We start from the raw sequence: 15,656 nt of genomic DNA on the forward strand, positions 1-15,656 counted from the left end.
AATTGTCAAAAAGCACTTATTTTACAGCCTTTTACTTTACCACTTGATAGTGGTAGTAGGCAGACAGTTTCATTAGATAATTTTAGAGGTCTATTCCAATCTTAATGATTCTGTGATTCTATGATTTGATGTTGATATAGAAGCATGATAGTGTAGCATCCAAGCTCTTCTTATGAGAGCAGATTGTGATGCTCACATAAGGTTACAACTTCCAGACAGGATTTGTGCTATAATTGATAGAAGAGATGAAACAGGCTCACTAAAGTAAAACAGTAAAGCTTGAGTTTTGTATGTATTATCCTGCCTTCTACTGGGTAAAATGAAAATTGCTCGACCATGTTTTACAATTTTCTCACTGGCATATGCTATTATTGTGGCTACTCTGTCAGGAAGACTGCAGTCTCAGCCATAACGCTACCATCAACATGATGCATTCTGAACATTCAGAGATGGTCCATCAACACATGGATAACAGTGGGGTTGCAAATAGTAAGCATATATTAAATGAACAAAGTATATTGAACAAAGCTGTCCATTGTTTTAAATCTCAGTCTTTTTTAAGTTTCAGCTTGAAATGTTTTTTCATTTGAATTGACCCCCCCCCCCCCCAAAAAAAAAAAAAGATTAGCTTAATGCCGTCATTTATGCCTTTCACAAAATTCTGACATCACTACTACATAGGATGTAAATGACATATAACACACAGAAAACTTCACATCAGGCAGGAACCATACAGGAGGACAACCAACATACTGTCTAGTTGCCATAGGCTGGAAAGACCTCAACATCTTTTACAGCTGTCTATGAACATACAGCCTGCTGTCATAGCTATGGGATAGGTATTGGCTATTTGTGTATGAACTGGAAAGAAAAGAACTGATAATGCAGGCCATTTACAAATAATTCAATAAGAAGTCAGGTAGTAGAAATGTAATTCGCAAACAGAATACTACAGAATCCAGTTCAGCCACAGGACTTCAATCTCTGTACTAATAAAAGCTTACGATAAAACAGCTCCAGACAGCAAGCACAGTGCAACAGCAGCTCCATTTTCCAGAACCCGTACAGTTCTGATGTGCTTAAACTTAAAAGAGATCAAATTCCATTATGGCTACAAAATGAGAAGAAGTTGAGGAGAAGAATGTAGTTGGAAGTATAACAAAAAGCTATGTCCTGTATGATGAGGACCATGCTGTTACTTACTAATAATCTGTTTGTACCTGAGAGTACATCAGGCACTTCCATGGATCTTTGTATTTCAAGTTGCATATGGATGTATTCTTGTGTAGAAACCACAGATGGGATCACTTTGAAACAAGACTGAGTTATTATGGGGTTCTTTATGTTAATCATGTGTGGTACAGATGCTGAGGAATTATATCATATCTCATCACCTTGTATGTACATGAAATACTGGACTTTTTTCAAAGCAGTGGTAAACTTAATTATATGTACCTGCAAGATTTATGATAATGTTTCAAGAAAAGGCACATCACTTCTCTCCCGTCTTATTTCTACTCCATTAAATCAGTCATTAAAGGCAGGTACTCTTCAGTTATAAGACACTGATTTATAAATGTAATTTGAAATACAGAACTTCCACAGTTTAAAGTAGAGGGCTATTGCACGATGACCTTAAAAAAAAACCAACTAAATATCGAAGAAGAAAAAAGTCCCTTTTCTAGCTTTCCCATAAAGCCCCTCCTCGTACTCCTAATATCAGCCATTGAACTGTATGCATGACTTCATTCATGTTTTGGGTCAATATCAAACTTTTCCTACTATACAGAAGGGAGTACACAGCACATGGTAGCTTGTTCAGGGTATTACTTTCTCCATCTTTAATGAGGTTTACTTGCATGCGAGCAGATGGTAATATGAACACGTTGAGTATACTAGGGAGTTTAGAGAGCAGAGGAAATACTACAAATGGCTGTAAAAATATATAACAGAAGTTACAGTTACATGAATACTGTAATTACCTTTCTGCTTATGTAATTGTAAGGCTTATTAGTTTAATACAAAACTGAAAGCCAACCTGAAGAGTACATCATTTAAAGTGTTACACTGATTCTGAACTACCCCTGCCTACTCCTCTACCATAGGAAACAATTTGGGGATTGTTTTTATTCTCTTTTCAACATACTATATAGTCAAAAGCAAAATCTGGCTACTTTCTCCTATTCTGCCCATCCCCCAACTTTTTGTTTCACTTTTACCGTATCAAGTTGCCCAAACAAGTTCAGCATGGAGGCAGCATGCACCTCTGAGAGAATGTTCCTTTAAACCGCCATGTGTTTGAGACCACAACAATGGTGCTCCCAACCTCAAAAACTCTCCTTGAGGCAAAGGAATGTTTTGCATCAAGACAGAGTGCCCTGAGAGCTTAGCAATAGCTTTGTGGGAAGAATAAGAAAAAAACATTTTTGTTCCATTTATTTGTAAGAAATACAGTATGCATATTCAAGTCTTTCTCATGAGCCTGAAGAGTAACAGATTTCATAGTATAAGATCTGCTCAAGGGCTTTATTTTAATGTAACAACAGATGGTTTTGCTTTTACTATAAAGCCTGTACTATTACTGACCTCGTCTTTGTCTTCAAAGGGATTACACCGATTAGATATCATTTTCTCTTCTAAACCAAACTGCTTCTTCTCAGAAGGAAGTGCAAAGATGGTCTGGCCCAGAGGAGCCTCCGAGGTCAGGATATGCAATGGGGCTTACACTGCCTGCGGGTGCAGGGAAGGGGAGGCAATGACTACGGTGTATTGGAAGCAGCATGGTTCTTCAGCTTTTCCCTCCTCACTTTTCCATTATAATTCAGTCCTCAAAACAATCTTAAATTGTATGAATATTCAAAATACACTTCTAATTCAGAAATCAAGTGAATAGCACATAAGACAGACATCACAACAGCAATGCTGCAGCAATGACAAAATGCCACATGATCTCAGTGGTGCTGGGTATTTGCACCCCCCAAATACGGCTACTCACCTCTCTTTTCATCAACTGTAGATACTGCCTGGATTAATAGCGGTGCATTGGATTCAGTGTACTCGACAAACACCAGCAGCAGCTTCAATGCTGTCTTTACTACCAGGCGGAACTGAAAAAAAGAGCATGACTTGTCATTCAGCAAATCACAGCATTTCCAGATGTTCTACATGACACTGAGCAATCCAGATCTGATAGTAAGACATACGCAGAAGAGATTTAGCTGTGCCAGAACTAAAGACACAATAGGTAGCCATTTGGCTGAAAATTTCATTCACTTGGCAGCAGTCTCCCAGGGAAGCCCCAGTAGTCAATGGATCCCACAGAAACTTAATGCTGCATTAATAATAAAAGATTAAATATCCCACCCACACATGCACTCATGGCTATCCCCCACATCTCTGTCCGAAGATTAATGTACATGTAGTCTAATCAACTATAAATAAATATATTGCTGTTTCTCAACACAACATTTATTCCTGCATGACAGGATGATTTTCTCCTCGTGGATTCTTTTTTTTTTTTCATACTGCATTTAAATGATTAATTATTATATAAAACAATATACTCTACTTATACTACTCAGAAGAAAGTGTCTTCAGCCTCAGACTATCCCTCCCTGTCACAGAATATGTGATTTACTTGAACTGAGCACTCTGACAGCATAGTTTCAAACTTAATTTGTACATTTCCAACTAGAAACCAACAGCCAAGCTCTATCGACCTCTTTACAGATCTCACATTTCCAAAGAGGATGTGTGACTATTGCATACTTTTCTAAGTGCTAAGTAAAAATTTTCAGGTATGTGCACGGCATGATCAGGTCTGCAAAAAAAATAAAATAAAATATATATATACACTTAAGGGAGTGCTCAATAAAAGAAAACATGAAAAAGAGGACTTCTTAATAGACAGGGTTCTGCACGCCCAGTTGAGAGCAATATTACCCAGAGAAACAATTCTCAGTCACATCTGTTATATTCTCAATCTACATCATGGATTTAAATACAAACTAAAAATGATACATTGTTGGTCTCAGAAATACAATTCCCAATCCACTGTGATTGAATCACGCTGCAAAAGAACAAGTAACAGTAAGTTTATAGCATTTCTGTGCTATATTACCTTGCAACAAATCTATCTAACAGCTTGTATGAGTTTTAATGATATTATTATATTAATGTGGTCATTACTGTCCTTTGCCACCGACAGATACACATGCAGTCATGTAAAGATAAGACACTTTTCAGAAAATTCCCATGTTTGTCTTACTGTGTTAAGTTGGTAGGATGTCTGAAACAAAAACAACTTGTCATTAAAATGCCTCACCCACAAGAGGAGGAAAAGCAATTATTCTGCATTGCCAACTGTTTCAGGGTTGTATATATAAAGCTTCCACCAGTATTAAATGATTCCCATGTTCATGTTGGTTTTTTCAATTACTCACAAAACAGCTCTCCTAAGAGGCAAGGAATCACTGTTAATTGTTTTTAGACTCACAGACAGCAAATGCGTATATGCTAAAACAGTCTGCAAGTGCAACAGGCATAGGCTCAAGCTCCTGTGTTCATTTTGCCACTCAGAGAGATGTAGTACAGCTCAATTTCAGCTAATGAGCTAAAATGTAGCTTGCTGCTTACAGCTATAAATGCTGAATTTACTGTGAACAAACGACCCAGGTATTTCCTTAGTTTCTCAAGTTTCTCATGCAAAATTGTGCTTAATGAACTGCAGATACTGCTAGCAATACAAAATCTTCTGTTGTTAAACTTAGGTTGTTTCAGTCTTGATGAATCATCACAGCAGATACTTCCAAGCTGACAGCCAGGTGACAAACTTTAAGACCCAGGTCCTTTAAGACTCTTGCTTAGTCTGATTTACAGTTCTGCTGAACTCTTCAGTGATACATAAACTATCCAAATTAAAGGAAATTGAAATCCCCTGATAGACAGTGTAATTGCACGTTGTAAACTCACCTCTGATGCACCAACATATCACTTCCCCAAAGCCATACAGGACACTTATGCATTTCCCTGGCATGCTAATGCCATGGTCTTTCTGTTTTACCACCACGTGTCCCCTAACATTCAAGTTCAAGTACTCAACAGACACTTGTTTTGTAAAAATACTTCCTAACTTAGGAGCTACTAGATTACTGTAAACAATTTTTGCAATAGCATTCTTTCCAGACACGCAGCTGCATACAAATCTGCACGAGATCCTTCCCCTAGAAAGGAAATCCTACTAAAGGAAATCCTATCCTACTTAAAACCTCATGCCTTGACCAAATGGTTTACATGCCAATACTCAATGACAAGGTTTCGTATGTGTCTATTTCAGAGCAACCAGTGGGACACAGTGGTCTTGCATCAATTTTTTGCCGATCTCTTTCTCTTCCTGAAAGTAAGAGAAGGAGTTTCTGCAATGTTTTTGCTCTAACTCCTGCTTGCTCACCACTGCAGAGACTGTAACAAGCACCAGCCCCTGCCAGACCCACCAGGCCTCAGGGCAGCCCAGTACTGCCTATGCTGCCTACAGCTGGGGCCTCGTGGCTGCTGGAGTGCAATCTTCGGGTGTCAGCTTCCCACTCTTATTAAGCTTGCAGATGACAGCACAACTAAAGTAATGCCATCCAGAAGCAGTCCTGGCAAAAAAGAGTGATTAGCGAAGCTTTGTTTCACTTGCTGTTTTGCTAGTAGAAGAACATGAAGTTTGCTTACTCAAAGTGCAGATTTTCAGGGCTTTTCCAGCTCCTCACAAAACAGTTGGCTCTGGGAAACAGAGCTGGATGTAGGTGAAGGCATATAGTGTGAAAAGTCCACATGGCCACTGGCTTTGAATAAAACTGCATTTAAAATACACTGTTTCTTGGTCAGTAGACAATGGCTTTTGAGCAAACTGTGGACACTTTTAGACCTCCATTGTGCTTTGGACACTACAGCAAGTACACTGTCTGCTCCAAAAGTAATTAATACTGTTTTATTATGTTGCCCACAACTTCAAAGGTAGATATTCATAGTACAGTAGTAGAGATTGAACCTTCCCACCAATATTCCATTAAATGCTGTTGCCATTGGAGGGATGGCAGCAGAGGGGCAGTCTCACAGAATGGCTTCTAACATAGGAGTGTAGACAGAACAAAGGTGCGTCACTGATTTCTTCCATGTGAAAAAAATGGCACACAGTGACATTCATCAATGCTTGCTGAATGTTTATAGAGACTAAACAGTGTCTGTTAGCACAGTGAGGTGGTGGGTGGTGTGCTTCAGGCAACAATGTTATAATATTAGCTGTGAAACAGTGGCTCACCTCCAGTGGCTCACATTTTTATGAGCATGGCAAGCAAGATTTATGTTCATCATTGGCAAAAATGCATACCTAACAGTGATGACAATGACAAAAACCAGTATTTTGTAGTTCAGAATCTGCTCTATCAAATAGTGTTATTGTGCTCTTTGTAGCTGTTGCAGTTTCCATGGAAACAAATAGGAAGCATTACTTTTGGATGAATCTGTGTACAAAACTAAAATACTATAGTCCTAAACTAAAATGTACAACATCTAAGCTCCAATGCTGAGACTTACTAGCTGCTCATGACCCCACACACAGCCTTTCCACACATCCTTACAACTGGGGCTTTTAAATACTGGTTAAACAATTCTTCTTAGTAACAGTAGCAATCATTGAGCAGCTGCATTGCTCCTTGGAAAACGAACTCTTCAGCCAATCAAAGTTGGTTGACCAGATCTGACAGTCATCCCCAGAGGCAAAGAAGAGCCCAGAGCCTTACATGCTCATACTAAAATGAAAACTTACTCATCCAGTATGGCAACAAGAAGTCTCTAAAGACCTGTACCAGGGGTACTCGTTGCCAAAATCTGTGTGGAATCACTGATTTTGTTACATCACATCCAAAGCAATGGATCCGTTCATGACCCGTAGGCCTGACCTGCCTGTAGCAGCACATGTATGCCACTGCTGACACTTTAAGAGCTGGTTATCACAATGGGATGTGTTTCAGCAGTTTCAATGAATAATGAGAATGTCTGTTTCACAACTTTAAAAAACACCCGAGGTATTCAGAAAGTTTCCATTTGTGATTAATTACTGTGACTTTCAAAGTGGGAGATCTTTAAATCTTTCTTCACAAGTGAATTACGAAATACGTTTGCTGCACACATCTTTTCAATAACTTCAGTAGTAAACAACTATATTGTAAATAAAAGAACTGCAAATCTCATCACAGGGAGATTATTTAACAGGAAAAAAATAACAGCAAATCACTGACATTCCTGCTCTAATTTGTGAAATCATGAGAGTTTTTTTGCCAGTCACTGGTATTATTTTACTTTACATAATGTTCCCAAGATGGTACAGTAACGAAAGCAATAAAAACAAGTTTCCTATTTCACCTCTGATCATTAGAGTTGCTGTAGAAAAATTTACTGAACGTTTTTAAGATGATTTCCGGGACCTACTGGACTCTTGTTTAGTTGCAATGACAGACTTCTGAATCTGTTTCAGCAGAACCCCTCTTCTATTAATATCTGCTGGGCAATCACACTTAGTTTGATCAGGACTAAATGTAAGAGCAATAAAGGAGGCAGAAATATGAGCTGCTTTGGCAGCTCAAAACAAACAACCTCCTCCAGAAAACTCAAAACACCAACACCCTGGTATGACCACTTTATGAATGTTGGTTGTTATGATTAATTCCAAATTTCCACTCTGAATGTCTGAAGAAGAAAGCTCACTGAAGCAAGATGGATATCCATTGGCGTAGTAAAGTAATATTTCAACCATTCTGGAATTAAATCAGGATTTCTGAATTTTATAGCACTGACGTATCAAAACTCTTATTAAGAAAGTTAGAAAAGAAGGCCATATATACATTTTTGTATCATTTGCAAGCCAATTTAGAGACAGGAAATGATGTGAGCATCTTCTGGCTAAAGATAAAATATAGCCAGTAAAGGAAAGAAGAAGAATTATAAACATTTTTCCTCTGTCTTGCTTTATGTTACACAGTGGAGTTTGACAGTCCCTTTCCTTTTTATCTCTTTGCATTTAGACAACTGGATATGTGTTACAGGCCCAGCCAAACACACCATGCAGCAGACTTCAAAATTAATGTCTCATGGAAGGGTTTGTCCCAGCCATCAATCACAGGTTAAAAAAATGGTGACAACCGTTAACATCAGATTCGAAGAAATTTAGGTATATTTTTGAAAAGGAAGAAATTTAAAACATGATTGATTAAACTCAGTATTTCACTGATGATTATGCAGTTGCTTTGGATTTACACCATTCAAATTTAAAGGAGAAACAGGCATTCAATTTTTCACTAATTATTTACTATGGCCAAATGACCTGAGGTCTAATCACAACATGGACTCTGCCTAGTAGGCAATGCACTCACCCTGTCAAACAGGCAGAAGTGACAACGAAATAACATGCAGTGCAAGAAGTGCCAAACCAGCTGGTGAGAAGTGCACCGAAAGTTGAAAATCCTTCTTGCTTGTGAGACGTGAAGATTCACAGTGCTGTTTAACAGCCTGCGAGGGTCCCAGTGGCATCTGGAATTCTGCTCAGTTTCATGTTTCACAGCAGGACAAAACTATGATCTATTCAGTAGAGGAGGAAAGACCTTTCTGGACCTTTCAACAAATGGAGGCCAAAAGAGAACTAGTTTTAGGTTGACACCTTTGGACAGCTTCATTTAGAACCTCTCTGGAGCAAGTATATGCATATGGAAGGAAGATTAAGGCAATATGCAATTTACATTCCCTATCTTTTATTTTTTTTTAAATTCTCTTCATGCTATTTTAAAATACTATTATTGTTTTTAAATGTAATGATCTAGTTTCAAACACTTATGTGCAAACACACCCATGTATTTTTTAACAAAAAGAAGCAGTGAAAAGAGATGGCCGCAGTAAGAAGGTGGTCTAACCTCAGCCCATGTTTCAACTCAAGGTCATTATGATGATACCTACTGATGATACCTCTCAGAATATTCCATGACAAAAATGTCAATCTAGAAGTAGACAACTACAGTACAACTAGAAAATACCACACATTTTTCCATTCTCTGACCTTTGGTAGAGAAGACTGAGAAATTTAATTTAGCCCAAGATATGTTTTCTGCAAGTGCATGAGGGAGTTCTCCAAGAGGTCCTGGAAGAAGGGATCATATTAACACAGATTATTCTACTATATGCAGAACACTCCAGTAATGAAAAAGTACATGTACAAAACATTTTGATGTGACACATCTTGAGCTCCTTTTGAAGGCAGGTGCAGCAAAATGTTCTACCAAATGTTCAATCAGCCAACAGTAACATCTGCAATATACAGCCTGAACTTCTTTTGTGTGAGCTACCGTAACACTTACTGCTGTAGTGGCAACAGTGTAGTTTCTTAGTGTACTGTTGTGGCACAACTGCTTTGCTGTAATCTCTCAGTAATTTCAAAATTGAAATTACTTCCCAAGCATAGTTCAACTATGATGTTGTGAAAGGAAAAGCTTCAGAAGCAAATTTTAACATAAAATGGTATTTCTCTAGCACATTTCCCATTCTTGATATTACAATAGAAGATTTGAAGAAGTAACGTAGAAGTAGGGTAGAAGAAGGCTTACCTCCAATGACCTACAGGGCAATCTCGTTTTGCTAATGCTCTGGAATCAGCTGTCTGTAGTTTGTGGCAGTTTCCTGTACTCTACCAGATAATTTGGTTGCTTTATTTCCCTGGAAGTCAAAAGTGCATCCAGAATGCTTTTGCCCTTGCTTCCAGACAAACATAATTTCTTGAAATCCTCTGCACAGATGATGAAGAAGAAGGACAATTGCAAAATGAGGGCTATGGGGGAACAAGGAATTGGGAAGAGACAAAATTAGGCCAGCTGACCTAAACTGGCCAAAGGGATATTCCATACAGCAAGACGTAATGCAAACAAAATTTGGAAACAATTGAGAGTTGGTCATGTGGGCTGCCACTGCTTGGGGACTGGCTGAGCATCAGTTCTTGTATATTAATATGATACTAGATGCCATTTTGAGATTCTGGAATTTTTTCTCCAACTTTCAACTTGCCTAAATAAGGCAGATTTACCACTTCCAAGTGCTTTGCAGGCTCAGGACAGAAGGTGCAGACAGTGCAGAAATTTGATTATCAGTTCAGATTGGATTCTATGAACTAGTGATGATTTGCTGTTTGACTAGCTGGTCAAGACACTGTTCCTTACTTATTCCAACTAAAATGGGGATAATATTACTTCTGAACATAAATGGGGATAACATTACTTCTCTTCCTGTTAGACTCTCAGTTCCAGCAAGATGAAAAATCCTATTAGTGTGGATGACAGATGCTCAAAAAATATCAATTAAACAATCTTTTAATTCAGAATGTTCATTTAAGTTTTTCTCTCTGTAGACCATGTAACAGTAGGGATGGCAGGGAAATGCATGCGTTTACTATTCTTAAAATGAAATTTCTCAGAACTTTTTAAATGTACTGGATAATGATTATAAGGTCTGTGCACTGTTACATATGTGGTATGCATCTGCCATTTATCTGTGGTGAGATTTCTGACATGGAGAGAAAGAAGGCCATTAGAAAGAAATTCATCTGGCTTACCAACAAGATATTGAGATGAGCAAGTAGTGATTAGTGACTGGTCAACAGAAAAAAAAAATATTAAAAAATGGCTCATGCCTGGAAATGATTATTTATATCATCAATCATGGTCCAGAAGCAGCAGGCAGAAAAATGAAAAAAATCTTTACACAGAAGCAAGCAATTCATACAACAAAACAAAACATTATTATAGGCCAACATGGCCTTCAAATGAATACATGAAACTCTGATGGGAGCTTTAAAAGGATATTTGAGGGGTGAAAGTTGTCCCTATATCAAGCCATTTGCACTGAATGAATGGAGTAACTGTATTTCTCATACAGCAATCACCACATCATCTTATGCATGCCGATTTTAAAAAAGCTAAGCATTTCAGAACGTGGAATGAGATAGGAAATGCTTTAGGGTTTTTGGGTGTTCCTCCCTCTTGCCTTTTGGAATGATGATTTTCTAGTAAGACGGGGAAGTGAATTTCTCATCCATGAAACAATCAGAAATAATGCTTTTCTGAGATCACATACAATTTTACAAGAAAAACATACAAAGTGAGAGAAGTGTCTTGAAGTTACATATAGTTACTCAGCTAGGAAGGAGAAGAGGACAGAACCTGGTGATTATAAGTCAGTACAGGATCAAACTCTACTGTCATGTGATAAGATGGTGTTATCACACTTTTGTGTCAAAGGCCCACACCATAGAACCATCAGGTTCTTTTTCAACCTTTCAGAAATTTCTGAACCACAAGGGTTTGGTTTCCCTTAGTTTTAGCTTTTTCTATTGCAAAATAGCAAACACAAATATTTCATGGGAAATTTGCAATCACTCTGTTTTCCAAACAGGAATTATGCTTCAGTTGTAAAGATTTACAACAGAATGCTTCATTCTTGCTTGAAATTGTGAAGCTTCAACGTATTTATGTTTTTATTAACCCTTCCCAAATGCTGATGTGTTTGGGAACTCCAGGCAAATGAACATCATCAGTAAACCTAGACATGCCCATTCAGTAGACTGTGATTATATTACCTTAAATAAGGTACAAAACACTACATTCAGAGAAACTACAGTAACAAGAGAAGCAGATCTTGTTAAAACTCATGCTAGCATGAAATGTGTTATCATTTGATAAGGAATAGGCATTTTTCTTCTGTTTTTTCTTCTACAAACACATACCTCAAATAGTTTATATATATATCAAGGGTTTTCTAGCATTTCTACATTAGGGATTATAGAATAAGACTGTCCAGTGAAATCTATTTCCTTCATTTGATAATGTAACCTCTGCTGGTCACGTACAAAACCAGTCCTACACAAAACCAAACACAAAATAAACATAAGGAACCCCAAATATCTGAACTATGAAATACCTTATGCCATCCTAATACAATTTATCATTTTGAAACATACTGACAAGTAAATTTTTTGAAGTTATTGCAAGTACATGATCTATAGTGTAGGTCTACAGGTCACAAAGAAAGTAGCTAAAGAGTACATCTCACTTTTTAAACAAGAGCAGTGTTTAGGAATCAGTCATGCTATTCAATAAAACATACACATTAGAATGAATAAAAAATAATTCTGTCTCTCACATTACACTGATAATCTGTTCAGCAACAGATAGAATAGTGATACTCATGTTTTGATACTAAGTAAGAAACAAGATATGAAATCACACGTAATTGGAACTCCACATAGCAGATAAATTTGCAAACGGAAGTTTAACCATTGAGTACTGCTATATTGATTACATGAAAAGTGTGTGCACGTAGGTAAGAGAAATATGATTATTTCCATTTGGCATCTTTTTTTTTTTTTTTTTTTTTTATAATGATAGAAACGTTGCATGCCAAGATGCCAAGCCTTCCCACCATCTCTTTACATTGATGTATGCGGCTAGCCTTGAACTATTCTGTCCTCAACAGATGTTCTTTGGGCTGAACCTCTGGCAACAGGAAAGACTTGGGAGAATGGCAATTTCAGCAACTTCTTTTCCTTGGGCAGGGCCAAGTTGATATTTCCTTAGCTGTGTTCCAAAAAAATGAGGAGAGGAAAAAAGTTTTTAGGAGCTTAATAACAGACAGGACTTTTTTTTTTGTTCCTTTCTCCGAAATTCCCTTCAAATCATATTATTTTAGCTTCTATCATGCAGCTGAGTGTCATTGTGCTTTGTGAAGGCATCTGACATTAATACAAGGTCACTTGTACTCAAGACAGAAGCAAATCAATTTTTAAAAGAAAAGAGACTAAACAGTTACTACTTCAAAATACTAAGATGATACCAGTGTGCTACTTATTTCATGCTTTGCAATTAAGAATCTGAAAGGTATCTACAATTAATCAAATGAAGACATAGCTCTATGAAGCAGGTGGTGATTCACCACATTTTATCTCTGGGAAATTCTTCAATATTGAGAAATATTAGGAGGCACGTGAAAGATGTAAACACTGCTTTCTATTTCATTTTTTAACCCTCCAAATAAATAGCTGAACTAGCGTATTTTCAGAAATATTTTTCATTCCAAATGCTGGCTTTTGACTTAAGATGAAATCACTGCTGTATCATTTTTGTGAGGGATTAGAAACTATTTAATGAAAGTAACTTGCTCCACATCAATTATCTATACCAAATCATTACCACATTACTTCACCAATTCCTATCATAGCCAGACCTCTGATTTGTACAAATTGGACTGTAGGTGATTCTAAAGAGAACTTGATGATACAAGCCTCAGATTTCCCACATATTTGACATGAGAAATGTTTACAGAGCAGCATCTCATTTGAAACTGAAGCTTTCCTCCAATGTACAAAGTAGCTCAGGTGGAACTCAGAGGTGACCCTGTCCCTGTCTATGGAAGTCATCACTATTAAAGTGTGTGGTTCTTCGGAGCTATGACCAAAGCCAGAGGTAACACAGAATAAGGAAAATATTAAAGTACTTTCTCTCAGTCTCCTTACAAAATTAAACCCAGAAAAATCCACAATAATCATGAAGAACACTCCATTTTCACCTTTGCTTCCTTACGCAGCCATATTGTCTCTTTCATTGTCCATTTATAGACAAACTCTTCCCTCTAACTATGGCACTGAATTCAGTCATACTTGCCAGTAATGCTGAGTTACATTCCTAAGTAAATTGCAAACTGCATTAGAAAAGACCCCAAGCTGATGATTTTTTCAGACAAAAGCATGCCATTTTGAAGGGCAGCCAGCTAAAAGATTAATCTTCATGTATGTTCCCACCAGCCACAGCATGTAGAGCCAATGGAAGAGAAAGGGCACAGGACAAGCAACAGAATTAATAGTATCAGGATGGTGTGGGATGGGAAGGAAAAGCCGAGGAAGGAGAAGGATAACAATTTGCTTCATTAATTCTACCGCATGAAACAGTTTGCTAGTTAGCGGCCTTGACGATGTCCTGTTTAAATAATATCAAGGTTGAGTTCAAAGGCTCTAGGGGAAAAAAATATTTGAGTCTCTAAGTACAGTGAAAAACTACTCTGTTATTATTCTGTGGTTTTATGCACGTGAAATTTGTTCTTTCAACAGTTCCATTAAAAAGTACTTATATTAAATACCAAAACTATGGTTGGGTTTAAGTATCTTCACCTGAAAACCCCTGTAAGTTTAATGATACAGTTGGCAGTCCTTTTCTGACCCTGCACAATCTCACAGACAATATATTTCAATTAAAAAAAAAAAGAAAAAATTAAAAGCACAAAGGGAAAATAAACTGTGTATAAAACGTATGGAAGCGCTTAAAGACAGTACATTAACAAAGTTTTCAATATTTAGTATGGTCTCTACTGCAATATTTTAAGCAAATAACTGTTAACAGGTTATCCTTTTTAAGCACCCTGAAAAGCAAAATACTAGAGGTTTGAACTACTGAAACAAAAAAATAGTTGAAAGAACAAGTATCATACATAAAGGTATGAAACAAAACTACCACAAACCCTACCTGAAAGAATAACTAATAAAGAGCTAGGATATGCATCCCACTCATTACTGGGACACTAAAACCTATAGTGTTTCATTTTACGTGTGTATTAAAGACTCTTCTCTATTCTCAACCTTCTGAGTACTATCAGTACAAAAAGGAACCCAGAAGCAGTGCTTTGACTGCAAAACCAGACTCATTTATTTACCACTGCAAAACTTTCCAAATAAAGTTAAAGAATAAAGCAGAATTCTGAGGGGCACAGATAAATATCAACAGCAGCTGTATTTTTTCAGTAATCACCACCTATTTGTCACAGCTTTCCCAGGCATAATGCTAAGATTTGTCTCATCTGTTTTTCAGGCTGCATTCCCACAACTTAGTTTTCTCATATTTGAAAATAAAATAATTTTACAATCAGGGCAGTGCTTTTGCTGGTGTTACAATACGTCTAAATAATGCAAATACACATACATTTGATGTATATGCAAATTTGCATGCAAACATGCATTTGCAAGAAATTAAGAAAATTTATCACAATAACTTCTCATTTATTGTTCAGTTGATATCTAACTAAAGTAACAAGGCTTGCAGAATATCATGCCTCTTCTGCAAACTTGAAGTCTTAAAAAACACTCTATGTTCATTAAGTAAATCTCACATCACTTCCAAAAACAGAATGAGAAATATCATTAGGATCTCTTCAGAAAAAGAAATGTACTGAGGCTTCCACATAAGGAGATAATGTAATTTCTCTGCCCCAAGCAGAGACTTCATTGTCTCTTCATTCTCACTTCTTCCAGATAAGCCCTCACACCCACTCAGATTCATTACCATGCCCATCTTCCACCTCTAGTTACTAAGAACAAATATCTTTATTACAATTTATAAAAAAAAAGATCTTATTTTTTTTTTCAAAGTATGAGATATAAATATCTGGATACTACCTGGGGTGATTGGATTTGATTAAATGATAACTGTATCAACAATACCAGCAAATAAATGGAGACCTCTGGACATCACTATAAAAGCCTTCCTTCCTCCTGGCATCTTCAAATTAACTTCTTTCCATCTTTCCATTTCACA

General features: G+C 37.1%; 1 protein-coding gene across 10 annotated transcripts in view; it reads right to left on the reverse strand.

Moving 5' to 3' along the window:
- The window catches only part of FHOD3 (formin homology 2 domain containing 3), a 360,868-nt gene that overhangs the window by 116,764 nt on the left and 228,448 nt on the right, over nt 1-15,656 (reverse strand). For all 10 annotated transcript variants that reach the window (XM_048940651.1, XM_048940649.1, XM_048940648.1 and 7 more), the window contains exon 7: nt 2,996-3,107. In XM_048940651.1, coding sequence (XP_048796608.1) covers nt 2,996-3,107 — 112 coding nt within the window. The remainder of the gene's footprint in view (nt 1-2,995; nt 3,108-15,656) is intronic.

This window comes from Lagopus muta, chromosome 3, assembly GCF_023343835.1.
Source record: "Lagopus muta isolate bLagMut1 chromosome 3, bLagMut1 primary, whole genome shotgun sequence".
NCBI lineage: Eukaryota > Metazoa > Chordata > Aves > Galliformes > Phasianidae > Lagopus > Lagopus muta.